Source organism: Hyaena hyaena, unplaced genomic scaffold (assembly GCF_003009895.1).
Source record: "Hyaena hyaena isolate Hyena2069 unplaced genomic scaffold, ASM300989v1 scaffold_41, whole genome shotgun sequence".
NCBI classification, from domain to species: domain Eukaryota; kingdom Metazoa; phylum Chordata; class Mammalia; order Carnivora; family Hyaenidae; genus Hyaena; species Hyaena hyaena.
The window spans coordinates 683,120-697,337 of NW_024080673.1; the positions used below are offsets into that span (position 1 = coordinate 683,120).

The 14,218-nt window shown below is 37.2% G+C and overlaps 1 protein-coding gene across 3 annotated transcripts in view; it reads left to right on the forward strand.

Moving 5' to 3' along the window:
• The first annotated feature begins 3,967 nt into the window (after window positions 1-3,967).
• Window positions 3,968-14,218, forward strand: part of DARS1 (aspartyl-tRNA synthetase 1) — a 62,121-nt gene continuing 51,870 nt past the window's right edge. The window contains exons 1-3 of one of the 3 annotated variants that reach the window (XM_039229940.1): window positions 4,009-4,204; window positions 6,134-6,191; window positions 9,042-9,134. In XM_039229940.1, coding sequence (XP_039085871.1) covers window positions 4,139-4,204; window positions 6,134-6,191; window positions 9,042-9,134 — 217 coding nt within the window. In that variant the 5' untranslated portion in view covers window positions 4,009-4,138. Of the gene's footprint in view, window positions 4,205-4,798; window positions 4,860-6,133; window positions 6,192-9,041; window positions 9,135-14,218 lie in introns of those variants that run through there. The other 2 variants (XM_039229941.1, XM_039229942.1) reach the window with 2 other exon arrangements.

Genomic DNA, 14,218 nt, shown 5'->3' on the forward strand with positions numbered 1-14,218 from the left:
AAAAGAAATAGAAGGCATCCAAATTGGTAAGAAAGAAGCAAAACTTTCACTATTTGCAAATGACATATTATATATAGAAAACCCTAAAGATTCCACCAAAGAACTGTTAGAACTGATACATGGATTCAGTAAAGTTGCAGGATACAAAATTAACATACAGAAATATGTTGTGATTCTATACACCAATAACAAACTAGCAGAAAGAGAAATTAAGAAAACCATCCCATTTATAATTACATCAAAAAGAATGAATACCTAGGAATAAATTTAACCAAGTAGATGAAAGACCTGTACTCTGAAAACTATAGAATAAAACAAATTGAAGATAACACAAATAAATGGAAAGATGCTCACAGATTGGAACAAGTGATATTGTTAAAATGTCCACACTATCCAAAGCAGTCTACAGATTCAATGCAATCCCTATCAATATACCAATAGCACTTTTCACAGAACTAGAATGAATAATCCTAAAATTTGTATAGTACCACAAAAGATGCCAAATAGCTGAAGCAACCTTGAGAAAAGTAAAGCTGAAAATATCACATTCCTAGATTTCAAACTATAATACAAAGCTATAGTAATCAAAGAGTATGGTACTGGCACAAAAACAGACACATGTATCAATGGAACAGAACAGAGATCCCAGAAATAAACCCACTCTTATATGGTCAATTAATCTACAACAAAGGAGGCAACAATATACAATGGGGAAAAGACAATCTCTTTGATAAATGGTACTGGGAAAACTGGACAGCTACAGGAAAAAGAATGAAACTAGACTGCTGTATTATAACATAGGCAAAAATGAACTCAAAATGGATCAAAGATCTAAATGTGGGACCTGAAACCATAAAAATCCTAGAAGAAAACATAGGCAGGGTGCTTGGGTGGCTCAGTTGGTTAAGCGTCCAACTCTTGATTTCAGTTCAGGTCATGATCTCACAGTTCATGAGTTTGAGCCCTACATCAGGATCTGCACTGACAGCATTGAGCCTGCTTGGAATTCTGTCTCCCTTTCTCTCTGCCCCTCCTCACTTCAAAAATAAACATTTTTTTAAAAAGAAAGAAAACATAGGCATTAATCTCTTTGACATCAGCCTTAACATTTTCTAGATATTTCTCCTCAGACAAGGGAAACAAAAGCAAAAATAAACTACTGGGACTACACCAAAATAAAAAGCTTTAAAACAGAAAAGGAAACTATCAGCAAAGCAAAAAGGCAGCTTACTGAATAGGAGAAGATATTTGCAAATGACATATCTGATAAGGGGTTAATATCCAAAAATACATAAAGAATTTATACAACCCAACACCCCCGCCCAAACTCTGATTAAAACAGGCAGATCACCTGAACAGACATTTTTCCAAAGACATACAAATGACCAACAGACACATGAAAAGATGTTCAACACCACTAATCATCAGGGAAATGCAAATCAAAACCACAGTGAGGCATCATCTTACACCTGTCAGAATGGCTAGCATTGAAAAGACAAGAAATAAGTGTTGGCAAGGATGTGGACAAAAGGGAACCCTCATGCACTGGAACAAAGGGAATGTAAATTGGTGCAACCACTATAGAAGACAGTATGGAGGTTCCTCAAAATATCAAAAATAGAACTACTGTATGATCCAGTAATTCCACTTCATGGTATTGACACTAAGAAAATGAAAACCCTAATTTAAAGAGATATATGCATCTCTATGTTCATTGCAGAATTATTTACCGTAGCCAAGACGTGGAAGCCACCTAAGTATCCATTAATAGATGAGTGGATAGAGATGTGGTATGCACAAAATGGAATATTACTCAGGCATAAAAAGAATGAAATTTTGCCATCTAGGACATATGTGGACCTAAAAGGCATTATACTAAGTGATATAAGTAAAGATAGAGGAAGACAAATTCAAGATATAATTTTACTTATATGTAGAATCTAAAAAAGAAAACAACATAGAGTCCTAAATACAGAAAACAAAGTAGTGGTTGCCAGGGGGAAGGGGATGAGGGAATGGGTGAAACAGGTAAAGGGGATTAAAAGGTACAAACTTCCAGTTATAAAATAAGTCATGGGGATATAAAGTACAGCATAGGGAATATAATCAATAATATTGTGGGACACCCAGGTGGCTCAGTTGGTTAAGTGTGGGACTTCTGATTTCGGCTCAGGTCATGATCTCACAATTCCTGGCAAAGAGCCCTGCATGGAGCTCTAAGCTGCAGAGCCTGCTTGGGATTCTCTCTTGCCCTCTACCCCTCCCCCTGCACTCTTGTGGGCTCTCTCTCAGAATAAAAATAAATAAATGTAAATACGTATATATGTAAGTTATATATGTAAATTTATACATTTATAAAACGTAATAAAATTATATGGTGATAGATGGTAACTGAAGTTAATGTGGTGAGCATTCCATAATGTATATAGATTGAATCACTATGTTGTACACTTAAAATATAATATTGTTTCATCTATACCTCAAATTTTTAAAAATTAATTAAATAAGTATATGTAAAACACTGACAACAGGGCTTGGGACAAAGTGCCATACAAAGGTTTGTTATAATCACCTTTACAGTACTTTCATTTCTTCACTGTCACTCACTCCCATTCTGACCATAAACAGTGTTTACTAAGAATAAACCAATGGCCTGTATGTTGCTAAATCCAACATATATATATATATTTTAGTCATCATTTTACTTGAGGTCTCTGCAGCAGGTGACAATCAATGTTAACACTCTCTTCTTTTAACATTCTCTTCCCTAGTCCAAGACTTCAATTACCACCTACCTGCCTGTGTCTTACCCGTCTTTATCTGTAGCCTAGACCTCTCTTCTCTGCTCCAGACCCCACAAGACCAATGGTTACCTGGACATCGCCGCCTGTATGTCTCAAAAACATCTCATATGCACTATCTCCAAACCTGAGCCATGATCTTTCTCTCCCTACCCGCTTGTCTTGGAATATTACATTTTTTCAAGCCCCTCTTCACCTGGCTGACCCTCACACTTACTTTAGATTTTAGTTAAGCATCACTTCCTCAGGGAACCCTGTGATGAATGCCCTCAAAAGAAACTTCCGTAGCACCTCTCTGCTTCACATCTACAGTTAGAAGGTAAGCTACACAAGGGCAAGGATGCCATGTCTGTCTTCTCACTACTATAGTCCAGGACCCGAATGAGGTAGCCTCCAGAGCACTTTGATTTGCATTCTTTAATGAGTATCAACTGTGCCAGTTGGTGCCAGGCTAAGACACTACCAACACAGTTAAAACTTAACAGAGTGCAAAGCTAGCAGGAGAGACAGTATTTAATCTAGCCCCCAAATTACTTTCAATTTCGATAAAAGTTCATGGATTTTTTTTTTTTTTTTTAAGCCTAACAAGGTTATTTGTCCTTTGAACAACCAACACAAAGCACATCCTGTAATGCCATGGATCCGGGTAATCGATGCAATTGTGTGGGGTCTTTACCATTGTGTTTACACTTTACTTATCGCTTGGGTACTGATACTCGATCCTACCTTAGCAAGCCAACTGCCTTTAACCCCGCACTCCGGTGTACCCAGTACACAGAGGGCAGTTTGCGAAGAGGTCTCTCATAACCTCTGGCAGTCACAATGCCGCTGGGGAGTGTGAAGACGGGACAGTCCGAGGGAGGAAAAGCCGAGGCCTGCGCTTGGGTGGGTGTTTCAGTGAATAGTCTGCAGCTAACGCCGGGAGGGGTAAATAAGTCTGAGAAGAGAAGTTGACACAACTTGCAATTGGAACAAGAGTTAACAAAAACCAAGCACCCCCGCACGCCTTCTGGAGCCCTGGCGTTTGGAGCCGAACAGAGCCAATCCCGCGAGACTACAACAACTTCCCAGGAATTCCCTCAAACTCCAGGTAAACACCCGTGGGGGCGGGGCAACTGGAGACGGCGGTGCGGGTCGCTCGCCTTACAGCGTTTAGGAATCTCAGTTCTCGCGATCTTTCCGAACCCGACCCTCGCTGGGAGTCCGAGTCCCCGTACGTGTGCTGTGGCAGGTGTGCCGCGAGGGCGGAGACTGTGTGGGAGGGAGAAGCCCCTTTGGCCTGCCCTACGGAAGCCTGCGAGGGAGGGTAGTGACCGCTGCCCGGTCCTATTGTCCCGATGCCCAGCGCCAGCGCAAGCCGCAGGAGTCAGGAGAAGCCGCGGGAGATCATGGACGCGGCGGAAGTGGGTGTTCTCCTTCCCCGGGATTGGGAGGACAGACCCCTGGGCCACACCGCGCTGAGGGAGGGAGGAGGGTGAGCGGGGCCCTGTTTCCAGCTCCCTGTAGGCACTTCGCGTGCGGGCCGCAGGCCTCGGGTCCGGGGGCACAGGGCCCTCACTGGGCTTCCACGGTCCTTGCGCCAGCTTCGTAGCTAGACCTACTCCGCATCTCATTTCTCGTTGGGGCACTTGGAGGGCTATTGTAACAGAAGCGTGTCCCGGGGTGGGGTGGACGTGGAGTAGAGACTGTCCCGGAAGTAGGAGCGGGTGGGGTCACACGTGCCTGGGTTAGGCACGTCCTTCACGTAATCTGCCCCTACACCTCGCCCCGTATAATGTTAATGCCCCCTAGTAATCGATTTTTCTTTTCAGCTCTCGTGTTCCTAATGTTTTTGCAAGTAATGACAGTACTTAGTAAAACGATCTGCTGATGTGTTTAATGACCATTTGCCATGTGACAGCTTTAAAGAACGCTTGCCACTTTTATTCACTTTCTCCCTTCTAGTGACCCAGTGCGGTAGGTAGGGAAGTTTACAGAGCGAGCGTTTGCAATGAAGTGGCTCAAAATCATGTGGATAGTTCATAATACCTAAGTGATCCTTCAATACTTTTCAAAAATGTAAGTTTAAAGCCATCCTACAATTTATGTGCATTGTAGGATAACTGGGCCTTAGTCCCTACCCAGCTCCTAATTTTTCTCTTGAGGTATTAGGAGTTTGTGATAAGCTACATAAGGAATAGGTCATCTTAACAAAATTTGATAGAAAAAAAGTTGCTGAAATATGAACAGTATTGATAAGTGACCCTTTACTCACACCCTGTAATCTGTAAATGCTGGCCTCATGCTATCTTGTGTGACTGTATCTCTGTTAGGGCTGGGTTATCTTTGTCTTTAGGTGTATTTGTTGTTGTTGTTCAGTATGCTCCTTCACATGTTTGGTTTATTTTGTTATAAACACAAACTCCAGTATCCACCAGATCCGAAGGAAAGGATTCCAGCAGATAGCCTTAGAGTGACGGAAACTGTTTCATATACATTTTAAGCCGTGTAAAACCTAGGGAAATTTTGCGTATCCTTGATCTAATTATATAAACTGCTCTCTTGCAGATAGCATAGGTCTAGATATAAGGAAGGTGTTGAGGTAGTATAATGCCATTTTATAGCTAAAAGGATCTTAAGATACCATTTTAGAAGTAAAGTGAGATAAAGTGAAAGACCACTTGTTTTTTCTGTAAGTATAGTTTATGGTTAATAGTCTGTACCCTATATCTCCCATTTCTTGTTGCTAACTTTAAAATTTAACAAGAAATTAGATATTGTCAATTTCCAACTGCTTGCAACCCTGTATGCTGAAGGTAGTTTTCAGAAACAGGAAGCTGATGATTTTTTTTTGCTGTTTTACAAAGTTGTAGCTTATGTCCAACATCTCCAGTTTCTGAAAAATGAGGACATCTGGTGCTCAGAAAGGTTACCCCAAGACGTTAGTTCTCTTTGAACATCTCTTCCTGTAATAGGAAGTTAATAAAACTGTACTTCATCCTTACTCCCTTCACAGAGGAAATTTATATCCCTGCTTTGAAGTCATTTAATCTCCTTTTTGAAGAAGGTAGTTAAGATGTGTTGTGCATGTGTATAAATTTTATCTGAGAGAGCTATTGTGTATGGTATATTCATCCAGGAGCGGTGATCTTCAAAACAAATCAACCAGAAACTTTTTCCGTATATAGGTAAACGGTACATTTCCACACTTTAAGACTACTGCCTCTCTAGTTTATAAAATGGTCCTGAAAGTTAAAATGAATTCATTTGTATATTATGTTATTTGTATTTATGTGTGTATTATGCTATTAGTGTTTAAATAAAAAGTCATAATCCAAAAACATTTTTTATAGGATTATGCTAAAGAAAGATATGGAGTATCTTCAATGATACAATCACAAGAAAAACCAGGTTAGTAGTTGTATGATAATAAAGCCTTTTTTTTTCTTCTTTCTAATTTATGAAGGCTCTTCATAAAGTTTTAAGTAAGTTTGACATAACTCTGAAAAGGTTAAGTGAGTAAATAACCCTCTCAGACACCATAACCCTGTATAAGCATTGTTAGTTTGGGATTACTAATCTAGGAAGGGAAGAATGGTAAATTACATTTAAAAGACTAGGTAAAAATTTTAACTAAGATTGAGTTGTGAACTAGGAGATAAAAGAAGAATGGTTAATGTTAACTACCTTCATTAAGTGCAACTTTTTTGCATGTTTTATAAAGCCACCTCCTTTTCTTTTCCCTCTTGTATTATTATATTTCTTTGAAATTGACTTGTCACATTCTGTTTCTCTCAGACCTGTAGGTTTTCTGTTTATAAGCATTTGCCTTCCTTTTGTTTATATTTTCATATATGTGTATGCATGCAATTTCAGCAGATTTATCTTACTCTTAACAATTCCCTTTCTTTTGGTAGACACCCTCAAATTATTTTTTTTAAGTACTTCTGATTTAGAAGCCTGCCTTTAAATTTAAGTTTTGAAAATAATAAACCTCCAGGTCAGTTTTATTGTTATTGTATATTTGATTTATTGCAGCATCACAAAATCACTTTTACTTCCCAACTTTGTTGGCAAAGTAGGCATTAAAATACTAAATAGTTTGCTAAAAGTAAACCATTTCCAAAAGAAAAAATGGTGGAATAAAATAATTTAGTATAAAATGGAATATAAACAGTATAGTATAGGAGATGACATTCCCTTGCCCAGATGAGGAGGAGGGGTGATTCGAGACTTTTCCAAATCAGGTATCTTCCTAAACTGGACTTTCTTGAGCTATAACAACGAATCCTGCTGGAGTTTCAATCTCTTACGTAAACTCCAATCACCTGTTGTCATAATTACTGTTCCCATTTGGCTGGCAAATTCAGACTACTGTCCTCCCCTCTTAAAATTACTGTAATATAACAGGAGAATTCTGTTTTATCTCTGCTAAAATCCTATTACCTAGTTCAACACAAAGTTTCCTTCCAATCTGCTTCCATTTTTCCAAATTCCTTCATTCTAATGCTAGTGACTTACAAGCGTGGAAGAGGTAGTAGATTTCAGACTGAAACCCTGCTGCCCCTGAGCATGGTCTCAGCCTGTCTTACTGGTGAGAGTGTGACATATCCTTCAAGTATGTATGGACATGTTGAAGGTTGGGAAACCCTGTGCTATTTAGTTGGAATGCCACATGAAACAAGGGATGTTACTCTTTGTTTTGGAATGTACTATTAGACTTACCCTAATCATGCTGTTTATTTAGAAGTTTATTCTTTTAGATTTATGTTACTCTGTTTCATTTGGTTTTGAGTTTTGACTTCCCAGTTAGTAAGTCATTTGCTTTGTCAATCTTGGCATTTTCAGAATTGCCTTTTAAAATTTTATGCTGCATTGTCTGTCTTTTCTCTGTCACACTTCTCTTTTGCCTGAGTTTACACATCAGATTTGGAAGTTGGTTTAATTCCTAAGGTCTGTTGGCAATATTTTGCAGAATTTTTCTTGTAATACCTCATTGCTTAAAAATTCCTCATTCTTGGGGCACCTGGGTGGCTCAGTCAGTTGGGCGGCCAAGTTAGGCTCAGGTCATGATCTCACAGTTCGTGGATTTGAGCCCCGTGTCGGGCTCTGTGCTGACAGCTAGCTCAGAGCCTGGAGCCTGCTTCGGATTCTGTGTCTCCCTCTCTCTCTGACCCTCCCCTGCTCATGCTGTCTCTCTCTCTCTCTCAGAAATAAATAAACATTAAAAAAAATTATTTTTAAATTCCTCATTCCTTATCTTTGTTTCTGGCAGTGAGAATTATGGTATACTCCTGTAACTTGAATTCTCTTTAAGCTGCATCTTTGCTTCAAGAGACAAGTTATAAATACATTTAGCAAAGTAGGTAAAATAGATTAATAATTTGATTTCATTATAATATCCTCTCAAAGGTATTTTTAGTAATGTAGTAACTAGGTTTTGCTGAACATGATATTGACAAATTTGGTTATAGTTAGGGAATAAAAGTCTTGAGAGTAGAGATCTTTTATTACTCTTGTTATGATATCATGGCTGTTACTGTGTTTTTATAATTAATACTGAGATTTTTAATATTCAGATTACTGCATATTTAGAATAAAAATATTTCTGGATCATGATTGCCTAATATCACTATCTTAACATAATAGTTGTTTTATCACAGTTTTCCTGTTTGGGAGAGTCTGGATGGGTGTAGCATGCCTTCCCTGCATCATTCTGTGTCCTGGTACTGTGACTGTCCAGACCTGGCAGAAATTCCTCTCCTGTGTGTGTGTAGTTGACTTAATATGCTATGGCAAGGAAGGGAAAATACCATGTCCAGTTAGACAAAGGCAGGTAAAGACCAGCTGTGTTTTTTTTTGTTTTTGTTTTTGTTTTCTCAGCTGTGTTTTTTTTGAGCCATTAAAGTATTTAAGAGATTTGTGTTTTGAAACTGTCTGACTCCAATGTAGACTGAGTTAAGGGATCAGAGGAATACCAGTTTTAAGGCTGTTGCTATAGTTTAGACAAAAGTAATAGTTCTTTGGTTTGAAATGGGCAATGAAGGTAAAAGAGAATTGGATAGATTTTAGAGATGTATTTAGTATAGTTGATAAAACTTGAAGCAGCAAATTTTATGTGAAGAGTGACAGAGAAGAACGTGTTACCAGAGACTGAAAATTATTTAAGATAATACCAAGTACTCATGCTAGCTGCCATACCGAAATAATTATGACTTTGTAAATTCTGAATTACAAAATTGTTTCACTTATCCGCTGCAGATCGAGTTTTGGTTCGGGTTAGCGACTTGACAATACACAAAGCTGATGAAGTTGTTTGGGTGCGTGCAAGGGTTCATACAAGTAGAGCTAAAGGTAAGATTGATTTGATGATTATAGCCCTTTTGGTAAGGATTCTGAATTTTTTGTTTTGTAGATTCCTCACAGAGCAAAGTAAATCTTTCAAAACTAAACAAAACCATCTATTTTCTTTCTTTAATCACTATGAAGTATTAGTCCATGGTTAATTAATTTTAGGTTCTTATAAGACATCCTTAAAAAAAAGTTGACCTTGAAGACTCAGATTAAGTCTAAGACTTTAAGGTACTTTTCTAGCATCAAAAGTTTGATCTTTTTTTAAATTTTTATTCATTTTTGAGAGAGAGAGAGTGAGCAGACAAGGAGCAGAGAGAAAGGGAGACACAATTCAAAGCCGGCTCCAGGCTCTGAGCTGTTAGCACAGAGCCCAATGTGGGGCTCAAACCAGTGAACCATTAGATCATGACCTGAGCTGAAGTCGGACGTTTAACCAACTGAGCCACCCAAGGTGCCCCTAAAAGTTGAGTTTTTTTTAAGTGAAGAGAATGTTTGAGAAGCTTTTCATTTGTTAATATTCTTATAGTTTAATGTTTAGATGGTAAGATAGATGATAGAGAAATAAGGCTAACAAATCAGGTTATCCAATACAGTGGCTGCTGGCTACATGTAACTAAATTTAAATTCAATAGTTCGAGTCACTAGCTGTGTTTTGAGTGCTTAATAGCCACAATCGCTAGTGGGTCCCAAAATACAGCACAAATACAGAATATTTTTATCACTAAGAAAGTTCTATTGGACTGTACTGAGAATTTAGCATTAGTAATGAAGAAAGATTCGGGTAGTTTAGATAGCCCTGTTCCTTACAGAAAATTGTCCTAGCCTAGTGTTCAAAATTGTATAAAGATATTAATGACACTTAACATTAGTTTATAATTTACACTTTTCACGCACTTTTTTACATTTGATCATCCCTACAAATTTGTGAAGTAGGCACAACAGACTTTGCTATTCTACTTTATAATTGAGGATACTGAGACGTCCAATGAGAAAGCTGCTCACCCAGGTTCTCATGGTAATTGGTAGAATATGAACAGAATGTGGTAATTTTCTAAGACTCTTAGTCTCCCTAGTGGAGCTGATTACTTCCATAATACCTAATACATGCTATGTTACATTATTTTTTACAGTGTTTTTCAATGTTTATTATAGAATTAATGTGGTCCCATTATTTTTAAAATTCTAACATTTTAGATTTATATCTTATTCTCAGAATCACTACTACTAAAAGTTTGTCTGTTCTTCCGGTATAGTCCCCCCAAACAGCTAAATACTGTTGGGCTTTGAGAAGAATATTGGTGGAGTTTTAATTTTTTTTTTTTTAATGTTGATTTGCCTTCCTGAAATTTCAGGCCATTTATTCTACCAAAGATAATCACACTGTTTTGTATTCCTTCATTTAGTTGTCTTTTTCACATTAGACTGAGAGCCTTTGTTCTGTCCAAACTGGCCACTATGTCTCCTAAACCTAGTTATTTAGCAAATTAAAAGATAGAATGTATGCTACATGTAGGTCTGAGTGAACCAAGAATACTTCCCTTTACACACATCCCCTAAATGGAGCAATTTTTGTATCAATAAGGGTAACTAGTGAATTGATGCACATCAGGTATTTTTAAATCCATAAATTTATAATAACGCTAAGGCCAGGAAACAAAACCTAGTTGGTCACTGGTGAAACAAACTCATTATTTTGAAAACTGATTAAAGTATCATTTCTGTAGGGATTCTGTATCACTGGCTAACCAAATGGTGGATAGAGGAGAGATACTAGAGAAGTATTCCAGTGAATAAAATGAAAAAAAGCATGTTAGAGCTTCATCATCTTGCCCTTAGTAGATTGTCGAGCCATTCATCATCAGTGATTACTAATGATACAGTAGAGAGACATTCAGAAATAATTTTATATGTCTATTCATGAAAGAACCAAACACCACCCAATGCTACTGTCTTGGACAAAAAATTGCACCTGAATTTTAGAGCCATTATGATCTAACTACCAATATATAGGAAAGACATAGGATAAATGAACACGTTAAGTGACAGTGAGGATGCAGTCAGCAAAATCTAGACTATAGGAAACTACTGGGCAAAAATGACGTGATATCTTCAACAAATCAAAAAGGGAGGGAGAAACATATGATTAAAATAGACTTAAGAGTTTTATCTCTTGGAGCGCCTGGATGACTCAGTTGGGTAAGCGCTCGACTTTGGTTCAGGTCATGATCTCACAGTTTGTGGATTTGAGCCCACGTCAGGCTCTGTGCTGACAGATCAGAGCCTGGAGCCTGCTTTGGATTCTGTGTCTCCCTCTCTTTCTCTACCCCTCCCCTGTTCGTGCTCTGTCTCTGTCTCTCAAAAATCAATAAATGTAAAAAAAAAAAATTTTTTTATGTTTCAACCAGTCACTTACTTGGATCCAAAGGTAAATGAACGAATTAATGACTGAGTAAGTAAAAACAGAGGATACTTGAGACTCTTGGAAATTTGAACATTAGCTGGATGTTTGATTTTAAAAAACTTTTTTTTGTTTTAGTTGTAATAATAGTACTATGGTAATGTTAATTTTTAAAAGATCTTATCTCTTAGGAATAATGTACTGAACTATGTACAAATGAAATAACAGGTAGAATTTGCTTCACAGTAGTATAGAGGTCCAGGGATATGTGGATTGGGATAAAGCTGAAACAAGAATGGCCCTGAGTTAATAATTATTGAAGTACATGGAGGTTGTAGGTAGACATTGGTATCATTTACAAATTATGATCTTTTGTCCTTTTCTTTCAAATGTTTATCTCATTTCTTGTTTCTCTTTGCAATGATTAGTAGATTCTCCAGTACTACGGGGATTCCCTCAATGAAGAATTTTTCAAACAGCAGAGATTTAACTCCTGATGAGTTATTTCATGACTTTGGGTGTTGTACATAAAATGTCATTAGAAAACAATGCCAAAGTTTAAAGACTAGATTAAAAGAAATTTTCTTCTAGTCCAAACTTTCTGTTACCAGGAATAGATATTACATTTTATTAGACCTTTTTCAATCGGTTCTTTTCCCTCAAAATATAATTGTGTTGAGTGTATTTATATAGTGGTTCATATGCCATTCTCTCTGCTTTTGTGTTTGTTTGAAGTTTTCCATATAATAAAAAATTAAAATGCAGTTGATCCTCTTTATTCATGGAGTGTGTATTTGCAATTTCTGCTTGCTAAAATGTGTTTGTAACCCCCAAAATCAATACCTGCAGCACTTTCACTGTCATTCACAGACATGCCAGACATATGCATATGCAGAGAGGCAAAAACTTGACTCACCCAGCACACATGTTCCCAGCTGAGGTCAAAAGTGAAGCTCAGCCTTCTTATAACAGCTCTCATGAACAAGTGCCCTTTTCACAATCTATTTACGGCCATGTTCTTCACTGTTTTCTTCTCTTTATTGGTGATAATGGCTGTTCACAGTGGCCACCAAGCATAGTGCTATAGTGTTTTCCAGTGCTCCTAAGTACAGGAAGGCTTGTGCCTTATGAGAAAATATATGTTAGAGAAGCATAAGTTTCATTCAAGCATAAGTTATAGTGCTGTTGGCCATGAGTTCAATGTTAATGATTCAACAGTATATATTAAATAGTATGTCTTTAAACAGAAACACACAACGTTATGTATTGATGGACTTACGAAAATATTGTGACTAGAGGCTCACGGGAACCTAACCTTATATTTCCCCTAGGGACAGTGGTTCAGTATTTGCAAATTCATTGTTCTGGTGACTTTATAGAACATAACTACTGTAATTAACGACAATCAGTTCTTTGTAATTGTAATGATTTACAGTAGTGGATTTCTTAATGTTGAACCATTTTTGGATTCTTGGAATAAACGGAAAATGGCAAAGTTGTGGGTCTTATTTTTTTTTGTATAGTACTAGGTTAAGTTTCAGAGGTTTTTTTTTTCCCCTGGAATTTTGCATTAATCTGGTTTTCATAACTTTTTATTAGAAAATCCTATTGGGGTGCCTGGGTGGCTCAGTCGGTTAATTGTCCAACTTCGGCTCAGGTCACGATCTCACAGTTTGTGAGTTTGAGCCTCACGTAAAGCTCTGTGCTGACAGCTCGGAGCCTGGAGCCTGCTTTGGATTCTGTGTCTCCATTTCTCTCTGCTCTTACCCCACTAATGCTCTGTCTCTCTCTCCTTCAAAAATAAATAAACATTTTTAAAAATTAAAAAAAAAGAAAATCCTATTATTTTGTTTTTAAGTATGTATATATGTATGTGTATGTGTTTAAATTATAAATTACTTAAGTAATACATATTTTCACATGAATTTTTCAGAGAATACAGAAATGATACTCCCTTTTTTCTTCTCTATACCCTATTCTCTGCTCCAGCCTTTGCTGTTAATGCTTTATTGTTCATCGTGTTTATTTCTTCTTAATGCACATATGCACACATACATATGTACAGATTTTATTTCTTTTGTATATGTGGCTTTTAACCTGTCTTATTTTACATAGAAGACATATTTTACATGTCATTCTGCAGCATTTTTATTAACAGTATTTAACAAACAGTGTTTCTTGGAGATCTTTGCTTCATACTGTACATCTACATAAGGCAGTATTTCTCCATGACTAATATCTAGAAGTGAAATTGCTGGGTTGAAGGGTATACGTATGCATACTTAAAATTTTTTATACCAGATTACACCCAAAAAAGCTTTACTCGGTTATACTCCCCGAGTGTGTGACAGTACCACTTTCCCTAAATGTTGCCAGTTATGATTGTCAATGTTTTTTTATTTCTGCCAAAGTAGATTATCTAAAGAAATAAATAAAATCTTGTGTTTTGAATTTGCAAAACCCTGATTGCCTCTAGTGCCTTCCTCCTTTAATAGGAAAAATTGTCAGTAAATATGACTAACTTGGAAGCATTCAAGTACTATAACTCCAGGAGTAGCAACACATTAAAACTGGACTTGGAGAAACAACCCATGCTGGCAGTTTTAAGTAAAGCAAAGCTCTGGAAAACCACAAATAAGGAAATGGAAGTGTCAAAGTCATAGTTCAGAAGTATGACAACTAGAAT